The sequence below is a fragment of the Nomascus leucogenys genome, chromosome 7b, assembly GCF_006542625.1.
Source record: "Nomascus leucogenys isolate Asia chromosome 7b, Asia_NLE_v1, whole genome shotgun sequence".
NCBI lineage: Eukaryota > Metazoa > Chordata > Mammalia > Primates > Hylobatidae > Nomascus > Nomascus leucogenys.
This window is the reverse complement of record NC_044387.1, coordinates 34,831,266-34,848,751: the sequence shown is the minus strand read 5'-3', so window position 1 is coordinate 34,848,751 and position 17,486 is coordinate 34,831,266. Positions and strand designations below refer to the sequence as shown.

The following is a 17,486-nucleotide window of genomic DNA, read 5'->3' as shown; positions in this document are numbered from 1 at the left end:
TTCTAAATAAATAAGAACTTTTGCTATCAGCTTTGCTCAAAAGGGTAGGTATGAGGTACCCTGAGCCCATGGATGAAAAGGTATTTCACCATCCTTTAATGAATCATAATTTATAATAAAGAAAGGAAAAATTACTATTACATAGAGATAAAATAAGTCCTTGTTCTCTGGAATATTTTTTAATAGCCTGAAGTTGAATCAGGTTTAGTAATGAGATCTTGAATAACAGAAGTATTGGTGGTCCCCTAAGGAAATATCTTCTAATATATTGCCTGGACTTCTAGATGCCTATTAGATATTAATAGCTGCTTAAGCCAAACTCCTTCACACAGCCTCTGAAATCACTATAGATCAACAAGAAAAGCAAATAAAATCCTTATTAAGTACCTGTAGCATAAATAGGTGTCTTAGTCTTCTTGAGCTGCCATAAGGAAACAGCATAGATTGGGTGTAAACAGTGGGTATTTATTTCTCACAGTTCTGAAGGCTGGGAAGTGTGAGCAAGGTGCCAGCAGGTAGGTTTCATTCTAAGGCCTCTTTTCAAGGCTTGCAGTGTGCTCAAATGACCTCTTCTTTGTGCACGTGTGGAAAGAGACAGCAAGCTCTCTGGTGTCTCTTTTTATAAGGGCACTAATCCTATTGTACCAGAGCCCCACCCTTATGACTTCACTTAACCTTAATTACCTCCTAAGGGCGCTATCTCCAAATGCAGTCACATTGGGGTTTAGGAGTTCAACATATGAATTTAGGGGGACACAATTCAGTCCCACTGTTGTGTTCTAAAACAAAGTATGATGTAGCACAGCAAAAAATGAAAACAAAAAAGAGAAATCATCAAATGGTTTGGATCTTAAAATAAATATTATTTTGCATTTTAGTATGCTGGTATTTTCTGCCATAATTGAAAACCCTGATCTGGTAATATAAAGAAAATAAAGGAACTTACATGGTTAGAACAATGAAAACAACTGGGCTTGGAAAGCAGAAATGCCCCTGGCATAGAAATATTTCCTAGATGTGAAACTGGAAAATGATTCTCTAGTTCAGTTGGCTTGGAAAGAGGGGTGATGTGTGATTTAAATAATTATGATCCGATTTAACTAACCGAGCAGAATATTTAAAATATGAAGTGACAGCTAGAGTCTTACGTCAATATAAATACTAGCAAATGATATAAAATACTAAAAAGAGGAATAAAAAGGTATGTGAAACAAATCCTCAATATAACCTGCCCACTCTCTAAACTCATATTTGAGCAGGGACATAAGTAGTATCCCAAGTCGAAGCCTACGAGAGATGAAAACCCAACTCACTGAGGGTATTACATTTAAATTTTCAATTTATGTGAAGGAATAAAAACAAAAAGATTCAAACCAAAGCCAAATTGAATTTTCCAAACTCTAGTCTCTTCATTTCCCCCATTATTTCTTCACTTAGTGCATTTACACAAATTCCTGTCAGAGTAGCAGAGAGAGTTGTGAATTTGGTATTTCCAAATTGCCCTGAAAACTAGAATTTTGCTAATGCAATACCTTCTATTATATTAACTGGCTTTGAAACTGCTTCAAATTTAAGCCACAGAAATGGAATGTACTGCCATGGAGGGTCTGTATATTGAATTATCAGCTCGGAGGAGATGTTTTCAGCATAAACTCTGAAGCCTTCTGCAAAAAGAGAGCAACTCCTTAGAGTTGCCACACACAGAAAGTACAGACTTAAAATTCATTCAGCTGGCTGCAGGTTGTGGCCTGCCTGGGGCCTCCTACAGACCTCCAAGCAAGCTCTGTGCCACCACAGCTTTTATCAAAGACATTTCCACGGAGGTAAAAGCTGGGTGATTTCCAGTCTCTAGACACACAAATTTTATGCTAGTACCAGTACGTCCCAGAAAAATGCTAAGTTGATTCTTGGGAAAATTCTAATTTGGTATTCTTTTCAACAACATCTCCCAAACACTTTCTAGCATACAGTAATAGCCTTACAAGTGATTTCTACCTTGAATCAAAGAGTTTATGCAAGCATAAAGTATTAAAGGCAGACAGAACAAAAGGTGTACTCTAAATATCTTCTTGGACCTTCTGGATAAGGTAGTCCTCAGAATATGGAAATCTGGGTTTATCCCATGGGCGTTGTTTGCATGGAAGAGGCTTTCTTTTCTGAAATGTGCTTTACAGAGCCTGGTTCAAAGCACAAGTTGTCCCAAAGCTCCTTGTCACAAATCTCTGTGAATTTACCCATCCAATAAAACTTAATTTCATCTACTATATTACATATAAATAAATAAGGTTGAGAGACAGCTTTCTTAGTGTGGAAAGAGAAGAAACTTAGTCTATTGTCCAGAAACCCAATGTGACTTTGATGTTTATTAGTTTGAAGACATGTAATTTCTGAAAAACTAACAAATTTGAATTGCAAATAAATAAATTAGTAAAATTTATGAAAAAAATTACGATTGGTCTATGATGTTTTGCTTGTCATTAAAAATACTTATTCATCAGTGCTGCTGCTTGTTTAGTGAAAAGAAAAATACTCTTATTTAGCTCTTCAAACTATAAGGTTCTCTTCTACCTACCAAAACAATATGAATGGACGGAAGATACATTTTCAGGGATGTCTGTCTTTATGAAAAGGTGTGAGATATCCTTAACTTATAGCAACTGTATAAATGGTTCTTTCTTCTGCCTTTCCAGAATAGTTTAATTTAGAGTCAGGTAAGAAGGGGGTTAAAAATAAAGAGGCCTAAAGAATTGTAAAAATGCCGATGATATCATAAAAGAGATCATTTTAGTTTTCGCTTACCACATAAACAGTACAACTAAAACATCTGCCTGTCACCCCATAAACATTCCTACACTTCTCTTCCTTTTATGAGAAAAAAAATAATAGAGCTTTAAGGGACTTTTAATAGCCAGCAGCTGTTTGGCTGCTCAATGTTGCATCTGGAAGAGCGTATGCTACTCACATGGAGAAAAAAAGACAAAAGTATTGTTTAATTTTCTTAATGTCCACCAATGCTTTACATAAAGACATTTGAATGATTTGAATATGAAGAAAGACACAGAGTTCCTTAAGTGCATCTGAAATCCACTATATCGTTACCAGAAGTCATGAAAAACTCATGGCATTCGATCCTGTTTAATATTAGGTTGAATGACTGCTGTTGTGAATGAGTTTAATGCCAGGTAAAAGGGTCACTTCATGAGAACATAAAGTCATCTCATTCTTCTGAGATGAGCTCTACTTCAGGCTAAAATGAATCGTAGTCGTTTTTCTTGCGAGGTTATAATTACAATTTTCTGAATGCATAATCCATTTGTTTTAAAAAAGACATTCTTTGGCAGGGCGCGGTGGCTCACGCCTGTAATCCCAGCACTTTGGGAGGCCGAGGCGAGTGGATCACGAGGTCAGGAGATCGAGACCATCCTGGCTAACACGGTGAAACCCCATCTCTACTAAAAATACAAAAAATTAGCCAGGCATGGTGGCGGGCGCCTGTAGTCCCAGCTACTCAGAGAGGCTGAGGCAGGAGAATGGCATGAACCTGGGAGGCAGAGCTTGCAGTGAGTCGATCGTGTCACTGCACTCCAGCCTGGGCGACAGAGCGAGACTCCGTCTCAAAAAAAAAAAAAAAAAAAGACATTCTTCTTACAATATTACAACAGGAAAGCATCTGCTTTAGAAAAATTACAATGAGGAACTGGTATTACAAGAGTACTTCAAAAAAAGGATGACCCCAGGATCATACATGTTGAGTGGGACCACTTTTATAATAACAATATGCTTCAAAACTGTGTTAAAGGGAAATATAAAAACTATAAAACACCATGTTTACTTTGATAATCCCCCACACTGACAATCAAAATTATTTCTTCCGCTCCTTTATTTTCCTTTGAAAGGAAACCTGGTGTGGCAACAATAACATCAATACGTAGGACCTAAAGCACTTCAATGACAAAGGAGTCAGTTCAGGAGTGATAGAGGGAAAGATGACTCAGGCGCTCACTATTCTCTTCCTGCCCTGTTCGCTCTCGCCTCTCTTCTTTATTCTTCTTTCCCACTTCCCTCAGACAAAGACATGGACTGCGGCCCCTGCCTCACTGCCTCATCCCTCATCCTTCTTTCTGCACTTCTGGGCATATACACCCTAGAAGGCAACTTGAAAACCATCTTCTGAACATTTTAGATTACTATCAAAGAACCTAACCCTATCTATTTCTTTCAGAAATACAAATTTTTAGCCACTGTAGAAAAAATGTTAACTACTAAATTCTGCATAATTTTCATCATTGGTAAATAGAACTAAACAGTCGAATGCATTGCTGGCTGTGGAAAGGAGGCAAGAGAATGGGACTCAGGAGCTCACACAAATTCCTCAGAATTCTCCATGTGGAAGGAAATGGCTTGTGAATGTGGAGAGGCGGCCGGGTGAGGATAGCCCCTATCTCTTAGAAATAATAGGTTTCTCCCTTCCTTTCTTTTTCCCTTCCTTCCTTTCTTTCTTGTCTACACGGTGAAATTTTGCCAAGCATATGCTTCTGCTACCAAAGGAGGATGGGTATCATCTTTCCTAGAAGTTGTTCAACAGCACATCATATATTTTTTGCTTCTGTAATGCCTATAGTATCTTAGAGGTTGTCAGTATAATAACTTCATCCTCAAATGACTCCTGTGATGTAAATTTCAATTTTACTAATATTTTATTAAAATGTATATAAAATAGATCAATGCTTATTGTAGACCCAGCACAGTTCTAGAATAATATAGTGCACAGGAAAATGCCAAATTACATACAATTGAAGGCTAAAATTCTTGTTAAAGATACTGAATGTAATTGATTGAGGTGAATGGGAGAAATCAATATTTCTATATTTATTTGAACTTCAGATCTTTTCCCTTTCCAATTAATTTTAAACACTATTGTTAGAGTAGGCCTATTGGAAATCCTTGGCTCAAAATTTTTAATGGTACCAGTTGTCCAGTCATGATTTTCACACTGAAAGTACAGATGGGCCTCTTTTAATGAAAAGGTTCTCGTAGAGAATCTGAGAATATGACTCCAGATGCACAGGATCTCAGAACCCTAGTTTAAGAAACACCGACTTAAGAACTTGATTATTTCTTGAAATTATCTTTCCTTTGAAAGGTATCACAAAATAGGAGTTTTGTCTTTATAAACAGAAATATTGGCCTGTAGAATAAATTCTCAGCTATTTACTCTCACTCAAGAGAGAGTATCAACTGAGTTTCCTTCTTTTTACTACACACCACCTGCAGAAGCCAAAACAGTTAGTTGATCCAGACACAAATACACGACTTTCCTACCACCACGTCTTTGCACACATTCTGCCTTCAGCTTGGAATAGCCTTTCCTTCTGTTTTTCCATCTTTCTCCCCAGTTTCTCTTTGCCAGAAATTAGGTTTCTTTGTGTATTTCTATCCCAGTCTCTGGAAATCTCACTTTCCTCAGATTTCGAGGAACAGTTTATCTGTGCCTCTTTCATGAGGCAGAACATCCTACCATATATGATGCTTAGGCATCTGCATGGCTTTTCACTTCTAAACTTCAAGCAGCTTGAGGATAGGGTCTGAATCTGATTCCTCTTCTGCAAGGAGCAAGCACAATATCTTGCACATAAAAGGTGCCACATTAAAAAAGAAAGAAATAACTATGAACCAATGAATAGAATGAGACTTCAAAAAAACATTGAAAGATTGATAGAATGTGGAAAGTGCCTAAGTAAGGAATTTTTTTTCATAAGGAACTTAGTAAACTTCTCACCCTCCTTCAGGTGAGCTAAGGATTAAGCAAATCAGGAGAAAATATACAGCTACTCCTTCACCTTACTGGTGGAATACAGTTGTTTCCTAGGAGAAAAATTTGTGCAATTACAGAGAAACCATCTACCAAGGCTTGTCAATGGAAATTTACAAATACTCTAAAAATCAAATAATCTTCATAACCTACCATGACTTTTGCCCTCTGGATAGCAATAAAAGAAAATATGTTCAGATAGATAGGCTGTACTGTTACCCATCCTCTTTTCCTTTTCTATTCTGTATAGCTCCATTCAGACAGCTTCTCTTCTACTCTTAATACACTATCATTGCCACAAAGCAGAAGTGCTCTAATTAGAATATTAGTATTAGAAGCATATAATCTCCAAATAAACTGTTATTACCTTTCAGAATCTTCAGATTGATTGGTGAACATTACCAGTTTATCATCGTGTTTCTCATTTTTGTTCATGAGCCATCCACATGGAATCTAAAAGAAAAAAATATGAAGGACATGAGGCTCAGATGTACCTCAAGGGAAGTTAACTATGTCAGTCACCAAAGGAGAAAACCACCCGTTAAATGCATTTTTCATCAAAAGCCATGTTTTTATTCTCATGTCTTGTTTTCAGCCCTGCCAGATGTGAGAAGACAGACCACAAGCCTGCCTTCTGCCTAGTTTCAATGAAAGGTAAAACACTGGGTGTAAACACAGGCTCAGTGAGTTAAGGAAGAATCTCATGACAGGGAGAAATTGTCCAGGAGCAAGTAAAAGAAAGCTAGACATTCTAATACATACAGCATGAACGGTTAAAGTTGTCAGACTGACATGTTTGTAGTTTAATTAACCCCAGTCTAAGAATGAGTTCTCCAGGAGTGGCTACTGACCCCAGGACGCCAGCAGCTTTCTTCTAGGAAGACCACTCATGCCAGCTTTTTCTCCAATAGGAGTTATTGATTATTTCTATGATTTTCAGGGTAACAAGGGAAGTGGTAATGGGACAATGAAAAAAAGAAAAAAAAACTGCACTTGCAACAGAATTTGTTTCTCATTTTTTAAATTTATTATTAAGTTTCACTTAAGTTTGGTGCAACTTAAGCACCAAACTGTGGACAAACATTATACAGACTACATAGTACGTCAGGGGACTTACAGTAGAATCTTGAGATTGAAGAATCTGAAGATTTGTGTATGCTTTAAAAGCCAATTCCTGCAGGCAATTAACACATTTTAAATTCATCTGGAAACCACCAATTGTTGTGACCCCATCAGAAAATCTAGGAGTTAGGCCCATGGGAAACATGAAGCCAGTTTGTCTGAGTTTCATGTGTTTCTGTTTAATTGTAACAACAACCAAAAAAAAAAGTTTATTAAAATGCTCCAGGAAAGATTCATTTCAGCTATTGGCAAGCTGGCTGTACATAGTGTGGGAGGGTGGCTTTTTATTTTGTTTTGTGTTGTTTTCAGCTTGTGACAGCTGTTTAAAAATCGCCTGTTACCACCATGGTAGCCAGTAACTAGATGAAAGCAAATGCCTTTCTGGACTGTTGAAGGAATTGGACCACCAACTAGTACAGCTATCTTTTAAATATGCAAAATTGCAAAACTGCCCATCTTGTTTATATGGCACGCTGGAGATATTACACAATTCTGCAAATATGTTGAAGAGGAAACCAAGTGGTAACCATCTGATAGAGAGACTACAATAAGTGCCCATTTCTGAAACATGAAGTCTCAAATATTTAATTAATAAACAAATTTGTAGTAAGGTTTTTGAAATGTCTTATATTCTTTCACTATTTCAAAAATTACCTTTAAAATGCTAATTTCCAAGCATATGCGAAATTACACATGGAGTCCTGGAGTATCAGGGAATCATAGAATCTGACACCGTGGAGAACACGCTAAGAATTATAATGCCATCATTTTACAGTAGAGGAAACACAAGTCCAGAGAAAACAAATGACTTGGCTAATTAATGACTGATCTAGGATTAGACACCAAATCATCTGACTCCTAGTCATGATCTTCTATTGTTGTTCCATAATTGAAAATTATACAAATGAAATGTTAAGTTTGAAATAAAATAAAATTAGGTGCTGATATATTTTAATACTAATATATTTTAAAACTAACCCACAAAATTTTTACATTACAGATACAACCCCATAAAACTATATTTCTTAGGTAATGGCATTGTATTATTTGAACTCTGGTAGTAAACACCCCAAAAATGGCCTGTGCAAAGGGAAATCTCCAGACTTAATATTGTACAGTTTAAGATTTACAAATAATATCTTGGAGGCACTGGAAACAGACAAGATGGAAATTGTCTCAAAGACATTAATTAGTTTACTGAACATTGTATTTCCTTCCTAAATTGCCTTTTCCTAGGCTAGAATTTTTCATTTGTTATTATTCTATCCAGGAAGTAAAAATATTAACCAGTGAGAATCAGAAAAGTCAATATCCCAGGCAAAATTATAATTTCCAATAGTTTTTTTTCCCTCCTTCCTTCCTTTCTTCCCTCTTTCCTTCCTTCCTTTCTTCCTCCCTCCCTTCCTTCTTCCTTCTCCCTGTCCCTCTTCTTATCCCTCTCCCTCTCTCTGTCTTTCTTTTGAGACGATGTCTCACTATATTGCCCAAGCTAGAGTTCAGTGGCTGTTCACAGGCACCATTATATAGTTCACTATAGTTCTGAACTCCTGGGCTCAAGCAATTCTCCTCCCTCAGGTTCATGAGTAGCTGGGACTCCTGGGCTCAAGCAATTCTCCTCCCTCAGCCTCTGGAGTAGCTGGGACTACAGGTGTGCACTACTTTCCCTAGATACAGCCACATACAATTTCTGGGAACAAAAAGATTTACAATTAAAAACCATAGAAGTGGCCAGGCATGGTGGCTGACACCTGTAATCCCAGAACTTTGGGAGGCCTAGGGAGGTGGATTACCTGAGGTCAGGAGTTCGAGACCAGCCTGACCAAAATGGAGAAAACCTGTCTCTACTAAAAAGACAAAAATTAGCTGGGTGTGGTGGTATGCACCTGTAATCCCAGCTACTCGGGAGGCTGAGGCAGGAGAATCACTTGAACCAGGGAGGCAGAGGTTGCAGTGAGCCGTCACACCATTGCTCTCCAGCCTGGGCAACAAGAATGAAACTCCGTCTCAAAAAAACAAAAAAACAAACAAACAAAAAACCCAGAGAAGTAAGAGTACCCAACTGGCTGATCATCCTCTGAAGCTAAAAGCAAACACATGTCTTTGTTTCCATCATTTGATTACTTCTCCTTTTTCCTCTCTCCTCCTCCTTTTCCCCTTTTTTTAGGAATTCCTATACTGCTAAAGAAGCAGCTGTTGCTTTCTGTTTAACTTAGCCAAAAGATGTCCTCTATTCTTGGATTCATTTCAGCACATCGGTGAAGATCATAAGCTATTTGATTGTTTAAGCAGAAGTTTACACAATCCCTAGTTCCAAAATAACCCAACTTTGAAGGATAAACTTACTTTTGGAAGTAAACCAAGTTTTATGAGCTTTTTGACATTTCTGGTGACACCTTTTAATATACTTGGATTTCTAAAGTCAGATTCAAGGGCAGGGTGTTAGTATTACCAGTTATAGTCAAAGTTTGCTCAAATAGGTTTTACAGACCTTGAAAATGTTATATAAAACATTACCAATGAATTCTTATACTATTGTTTACATTTATGTTGGTCAAGTCTATGTTATACATTGAGAGGTGTCCAAATGTAATTTATATACAATCAAAAGCATGAAAACTTCACTTAAGGTAGAAAGGACTAGAAGCTGACAAGGCATATTTATTTATATAAAATGTGTTTCTTTCTGGGTCATACAATTTACAGCTCATAATACCTTCCCGGAAACTGTTTCATTTCACTATCTTTATTAAATTAACGTTAAATGTTAACCAGGTTCAATACATTTAGGATAAAATGTCTTCATCAGGTACTAAACCATCATAAAAATTACTATCCTTGTATCCATATATAATAAATAATAAAGATTCTATAAAGTAATAGGCTGAAAACCATACATATATGTACATTCACATGCTTACAGATATAAAAGCACTTATATTAATTTTTTAGAAATGACATTATACCATTTAAGAATACATGAAAAGCTTTCTTATTGATCACATAAGAGACCTACAGGTAGGCAGTCAGTTCATCAAAATATTGATCAAAGCTGGGACTCATGAAGAATAGTACATTAATACCATATTAATTTAATGTCACTGAAATTATACAGGTGAACATCATTGCTAAGCTCTGTTTTCTAAGGAGAGATCTATTAATGGTTGTCCACATGTCTCTTCTGGCCCACAATAAATCCTCGGTGAATTCTAGTTTTGGTTTCTTTACAAGGGAGCAAAAATTTTAAGACACAAAGCAATCTCAACAGAATGCTTTTAGGTTTTTATGATAATTAACTACTTTTTTTTGTATTTGCCCTCACCAACATCCAATTCAAATTTGGTAACTTAACCTTTACTAGATGTTTCCAAGATGCTAAAACTAGCTTGTATTGAAACAATTTTTTTTTAACCTTTTGGTACTCATGTATCATCGGCTTATATGCATTTTATTTAAATATGTAATGGCAAAACAGTAAAATTGTCATAAACAGTGTGGGGGAATAAACAAAGATGATCCTAGGTAAATGTACCCCTTAACTTTTAGAGTCAGAAATAGGTGAATGTCCTTAGCTGTGAGCATTCAGCGTGCCTTAAGTGCCAGTCTGTGTGTTTTACTGAACTAATGGACAGCAGGATTCATTCCTGCTGTGATTTGGCTGAGTAGGGGATGAAAAAGAGCAATAGGTTCAGTCAAGAGTGGGAAAATGCCTGCAGAGTCAGGAAGCTGGCATAAATTGGTGACAAGTGGTGGTAGGGGCTGTGGTGAGTAAGTGAAGAAATATCCTCCCCAAAGGTATTAAAATTCTGTTTAAAAAAATCAATGTGAACAAATAAAACACAATGCTCTTTAAAAATTTTTGGTTTACTGTTAGCAATTCTCATGGCTTTTTGTAATTTCCAAAGCTTGAGATATTTGTTGCCAATACGTGGATGATAATGGACAACATTTTGAGATCCTTGCTATTATTGGTAAGAAAGAAATGTAAAGAACTATAGCATTTTTAGTATAAAATCTTGGTTATGTTTTTCTAATAATATCTTTAATATTCAGTCTAAATCACTCTTAATATACAAAATAGCCAGTTTGTATGTTCAAGAAGCTTTATCCTTAAAGCTCCCTATCAGTCATTTTATCTCCATAAATATTAAAAAAGAAACAGGAATTCACTTAGCCTAGAAACAGGAACAGTAAAGCAGATCACGTGACTAGAAAACTAACCTGAATTTACAAGCACAAAGCTAAAACAGCAATAAAAGATTTCAGATAATTTCTATGCAAAATGAGGCAAATGCTCAGTGTTTTTAAGAATATGATAATGATATTCATAAAAAGGATATGTTACACATTTTAATTCATTTATTTCCTCTAGCAAATAAGATTCCTATACCCAACAGGTACTTAAGGACCTTTGATTACAGTGTGGAAGAAACTGGAGGAGAGGAAAATTACACGCCACTCTCATTTACAGTAATGGCTCAAGGGAAATTGAGAACAAGAAAGAGATTTTTGGCTACACATCGTTTGGCTAAACCAAAAGAAAGAACTACCCAAAAGAGCTGTAACTATTTTTTTTTCCTTTTCATATTTCTGAGAAAGGTGTCAAATCAGGGGACTTTCATCATCTATTTCCTTCTAAGAAGTCTTTTTGTTTTATAGCAATAAAGTTTTTTACCACCACAGATTCTCTACAGCTCAATCACATCAGAACACCTGCATTTCTTCTGTATGCGAAACTGACATTTGAGGACTGAAACTAAAAAAGTTCCTGAACCAGGAGTCAGGAGACTAAGATTCTGTCTGTCACCAGGGCTATCACTACATTTGCTTGTCCCTGAATGTCCATCACCGGCTCTGACATGAGAACAGATTGTACATTATAGTAGCTAAGAGTGCTCCTAATACTTAAGTGTTATGAAAACCGGTCATCCTAGGATTTTTGCAATGTTGCTATATTGCTCTTGATGCATCTTAGAGGCTTAGTGAAATATTAGTGAATTTTCTACCCTGCGAAGAGGGTCTAGTTTTCCATAGAATGTTCCTTCATTCGGCATAAAAATGAGCATATCCTTGTTCTGAGTCTTTATTCAGCTCTATTTGGGAATATTCCTGCATTGTGGATTTCTACTGATAAATTTCATCAAAGCACCCCAAATTACAAATTCGCTTTTTCAAACGTATATTGGAAGGATGCTTGGGTTTAGAGTCAAAAGATGTGTATTCCAATCTGTCTCTCACGTTTAACAACCTATATGTCTTTGGGCATATTATTTAAATACTCTAAGCCCCTCACCTACAAAGTAAGGATAATACTTCCCTTCTTCAAAGAAAAGTCCATAATGATTAAACAAGATACTGCATTTGCGAGCAACTTCCACCTCAGTTGCACTATAAGATGACTTTTCTAGTGTTGCATGGCAGATAGTAAGCTCCAAATAAATGTGAGAGAATTTAAATTTTGTTTAATCTTCAAAACTCACTGGAAAGCCTATAGATAAAGTGATTTTTATGGGACATAAATGTTATTATATATGTTATTAGTTATTAATAGTTGGTTGTTCTGCTGAAAATCATGAAAATGTGGAGCTGAGGGTGGTTTTTTTGTGGGCTTTTTTTTTTTTTTTTTTTTTGAGATAGAGTCTTGCTCTGTCACCCAGGCTGGAGTGCAGTGGTGCAATCTCGGCTCACTGCAAGCTCTGCCTCCCAGGTTCACGCTATTCTCCTGCCTCAGCCTCCCGAGTAGCTGGGACTACAGGCACCCACCACCACGCCCGACTAATTTTTTGTATTTTTAGTAGAGACGGGGTTTCATCGTGTTAGCCAGGATGGTCTCGATCTCCTGACCTCGTGATCCACCCACCTCGGCCTCCCAAAGTGCTAGGATTACAGGCGTGAGCCACCGCGCCCAGCCGTGTGTGTGTGTTTTTATGAGAATATGCTTCAGGTGAAACTAGTAATGGATCGCTTTCAGTTCCATTACAGGTGTGCCAGCCTCGGCCCATCCTTAGCCTCCTGCTAACTGTACCAGTTCCTCCAGGCAGATGCTCACCCGCTTGAAAGGGAAGTAAAGGATAGCCTGAGCCAATTTATCAGAAATCTTTGCACACCAGGATTTTGTTCTGAAGTAACAAATTTTGTTTTACAACTATACATTAATTTTGAATGCAGCTTAGCAAGCAATGACCAAACTTAAACCTGGTCTTGTACAAAAACAATTCAAACTTTAATGCTGGATTCGTTCTCATTACTTCCATGGTAAAGTAGCTGAAAGATGGTTTCAAATAATAACACAATAATATTCAGGTCCTATAAGAAAATCACTTTTGCTACTTGCTTTCCAGTGAGTTTTGAATATCAAACAAGATTTAAATTCCACCACATTTATTTAGACCTAACAAGGCTCCACAGAAACTAGAAAAGGTAAAATGCCTCATTATCACACTTGCATTTCATCATAGCTTTATGAGATTCAGAGCATAAAGAGCAGAAGCCAGAGCTGTGTCCTTGAACACCTTTCTTAGCTTTCCTATCCATTAGCACAGTAGGTATATGCATAATTGTAATACTAGTTTTTCTACTCCTGTCAACAGATCATTAGCAACTAAGAGGAAAGAGTATAATGAATTCTGATTTCCATCAAATTTTCAGCAATAGAAGCCATATCAGAGACTATTCTTTCAAAAAAACATATATTATTACTATTAAAATCAATCAGTTGTGCTAAATCTAACCACCGGAGGCTACACAGTGATTATCCCCAGATTAACAAACATCAGTACAAAGAACTATGCTGTCTCAATTCCTCAAATGAAAATAAATGGAAGACTGCTCAATTATAATAATGAATAATAATGAATGATCTCAGCTCTGTGATTTTAATTAGTACTCTCCGCTGATAATGAAAAGTTGAGATGCCAGCACTTTGGGAGGCCAAGGCGGGAGGATCACCTGAGGTCAGGAGTTTGAGATCAGCCTGGCCAATGTGGCAAAACCCCGTCTCTACTAAAAGTACAAAAATTAGCGAGTGTGGTGGTGGGCGCCTGTAATCCCAGCTTGGGAGGCTGAGACAGGAGAATCACCTGAACCCAGGAGGCAGAGGTTGCAGTGAGCAGAGATCATGCTACTGCACTTTAGCCTGGGCAACAGAGCAAGACTCTGTCTCAAAAAAAAAAGAAAAAAAGAAAAAGAAAAGTTGAGATGAGACTTGATCCCTGAGCACTGGACTTCCGATACAGAATCCACACTTCGGCTTTTACCTGTAAAGTTCAAGATCGTCTCAGACTAATTATATCTTAATGTTCATCTTCATGGTTATGTTTTTTGATATTTTTCTTGCTTTTAAACAAGTGACAGAACACTCTCTAATTAGAAATTCATCTTTTTGTTTTCACCCACATTTAGGCAGGTTTTAATTTGTCTACATTAAACTCTTTAAAGTTGATAATCTTTCTACTCATTTTTTTCTATTAAATGATTTTAGGTATTTCTTTTCATTATAAATAAAGTTCGATTTTTACAGCTTAAAGTTAAGCTGAACGATTTTTCTCTTATTTTAATATCTATAATTGTTTTGCCTTTCATAATTTAAAAAACGTGAACTATCTTCCTAGAAGATTTTTGAACACCTTTCTAAGTAAAGAGTTTGGGGGAAAATGACAACATATTCTCTAATATTGAAAAAAAATGACAACATACTGAACAGCATACTGAATATAGTGTGTTTGCATACACTGTGTCTGAGAGTCATCTGTCTGTAATCTATATATCTATATTTATTCACATCAAAAGGAAACATTTCACCATGTTTGAAATTTAAGATGTAATTGAAAACTGAGAAAGGGATCATTTGCCTTCAAATGTATTTTATTAACTATACTGCTTAATACTACATTACATCCTATATCCTTTCTTCTTGCAGAATCCATACATGTTAGATTAGCAATGGCAGAGAATGATTAACTTTTATTACTTACCACAATGATCTATTAACTATGCACTAACTGCCTCTTGTGACTGTCATCCAAGGATTTTTACATACTTAGATTAATCAAGAGATTCATTTGTTTGGATTGTGCTTTGCAACCACTAGAATATCTTCCCCCCATATGATGTCTTTGTTTCAAAACAATGGAGATATTTAATCTCGGCCGTGTTTTCAAATATAAGTGATTTTTTACTCATGCTCTGTGCAATTTCATGAGAAAGGCATTTTTTATTCTTGGTTTTTTGTTTAAGACTTGTGGACGTACATGTGAAAAGTGAGGTTTCTTTTTGTTCTAAGGTCTTTATCCTTCATGAAATAAATATTTGAAAGATCCAAACTGTCACAACTCCAAACAGATGGGAGTACAGCTATCACTAATAGGTGTTCCTCTAATAATTCATCATTATCTGATCTTAACAAGAAAGCAGTGTTTAGAAAAAGAGCTAAAGAATAAAGTGTTAAAGAGCAATTTTTAAAAGTTAACAGTTAAAGTGAGGTCTAAGGTTTTATCCTCAGCAGGAAGTATTTAGTTGACCAAAAACTTAGTAAGCACCTTTGTCTTCCCCTCCTCACACCTTCTCTACCTTTGCCCCTGACCTGGACAAGGAGGCCCCCAAGACTTTTGAGGAATCAGGGACTTTGATTGATGAAATAAATGGGAACTTTGCCTGTCTCTTCTACGCTGTGCCACAGATCTCTTTACCAGCTATGTGCTTTAGGTTCCTTTAACAGGAGGAATTGTATTTAACAGCCAATTTCCCATGTTTAAAAATAATTATTTCTTCCTCATTCATGCCTCATTAATGTCATTAAAATTGGGAAATTGTCTAATGGCTGCAAATTTCATTGAGAGAATTGTACTGGAAGTCAATGATAATTAAATACATACTTGGAGAGACAGTAGGACAAAGCAGAAGGGGAGACAGAAAGAGAGAGACAGAAAAACGGAGGCACAGTGAGAGATCAAGACAAAAAAGAGAGAAACAGAAACAGACAAAGGGGGACAGAGACAGAGAGTGACAGGAAAAGAGACAGAGGCAGAGGTACACATAGGAAAGACAGAGAGAGATAGCGACAGAGACACAAAGAAAGAGAGACAGAGTGAAAAGGAAAGGAGAAAATGAAAAGACAATTTTCTCTTCTAGATTTTAAAAATTCATTAAAATTCTGATATAAAAAATAGACTAAAAAAGTTGAGAAGATCATATCTGAAAATAGTTTGTTAACGTTGATCCATTCCACAAATAATTGCTTTTTGCTCATTAGGTTAAGGCCTGATTCAGGCCTTCCACTGTGGGGACAGGTCTGTGCATGCAGTGCCACTTGAAAGGACACTCTGGGAGTCTCTGCCACAGGGCATCGATCGAGATTCCTAAGAAGAACAAAGTTCTCAGCATTTCACAGCAGGGAGTTTGTGGTTAAGCCAGAAAGCAAACGTTATCAGATTCAAGAGATACCAGCACTGCGCCTGTAAGCATCTAGTCTACCTTTGTCTACTGCTGGCTTTTAAAACGAACCTTCCTTGCAGGATAGTTTAACTGTTCACACTGAAATTATTCCTAGGGAAGTTTATTTTGTAATCTCGTTTGGGAAATTTGACTGTTTAAATAAAACAGTCCGGTAGCTTTCCATTCAGAAATACATTCTTTTAGAATGTTTTATTCTCCCCATCGATGTGATTCTATAGCACCATGAAGAACACGGTGAAAAATGTCCCCTGCAGAGGAACACACTAAATGTATGCTGGCTCTGCTCATTGCTTAATCAAGATTGTTCAACCCTGTAATATCCCAAGAGGGAAAGCATAATTATTCGTATAGGTACTTACATTTAGTTATTATTTATAGGATTTTTAGAAGTAATAAAGCAAATAGGGTAACATCCACATAGTTAAATGTGTCATTTCCAAAGCTTATTTTATCTGATGTGCACAAAGGAGCGGATAAAAGCTCTAAAATAAAAAAATTGAAGGAAACAGCATACATTATTACATTTACAACAAGTTCTATCTTATTTCTCACCGGGAACACATAAAACCTTATCTTAATTGTTAATATTACTGAGCTCCTGATCAGTTATATATGTCTTTTTAATAGGATAACTTTATGCATTTTAAGAAAGAAATTAAGTTACAACCAACTCTGGTAAGTAAGCGAAATGAAAGTAAAGGCACAAGACATTATGTTACTCACCATGTTCTATCCTGAAAGTCCCTCTCAGATCTAGGTAAGCGTACTACAAGGTCTAATACAGAGACCTGTCTTTAAGACTCTTTGAATCAAACAGTAACTAAGTGGTTTAAGTAGAAACATGTATTTTGAAAGGTTAATCCACCCATACACAGGGAAACCCCTTTTTTAAGAAAGTCATTCTGCTGCCAAGAGGCTATTAATATTCATCTCTCAGATACAAATACAACCTACAGATAAAAGATTCACAACCTATGTGAAAATACCACAGAGGATTCCCTCTTAGTCTCTATGTTGTAATGGAAACACAAGAAAACAATATACCTCTTCAGGCAATCAGGGGTACTACAGGAAATCTACCTGCCCACTTAATGGAAAAGTT

At 36.5% G+C, this 17,486-nt stretch overlaps 1 protein-coding gene across 2 annotated transcripts in view; it reads right to left on the bottom strand.

The window, feature by feature from the left end:
* Nucleotides 1-17,189, bottom strand: part of TNIP3 (TNFAIP3 interacting protein 3) — a 96,817-nt gene extending 79,628 nt beyond the window's left edge. The window contains exons 1-2 of one of the 2 annotated variants that reach the window (XM_003271331.3): nucleotides 17,108-17,189; nucleotides 6,180-6,265 (exon numbers count right to left, since the gene is read on the bottom strand). In XM_003271331.3, coding sequence (XP_003271379.2) covers nucleotides 6,180-6,265; nucleotides 17,108-17,110 — 89 coding nt within the window. In that variant the 5' untranslated portion in view covers nucleotides 17,111-17,189. Of the gene's footprint in view, nucleotides 1-6,179; nucleotides 6,266-6,350; nucleotides 6,393-17,107 lie in introns of those variants that run through there. The other variant, XM_004088447.2, reaches the window with a different exon arrangement.
* Between the last annotated feature and the right edge of the window lie 297 nt (nucleotides 17,190-17,486).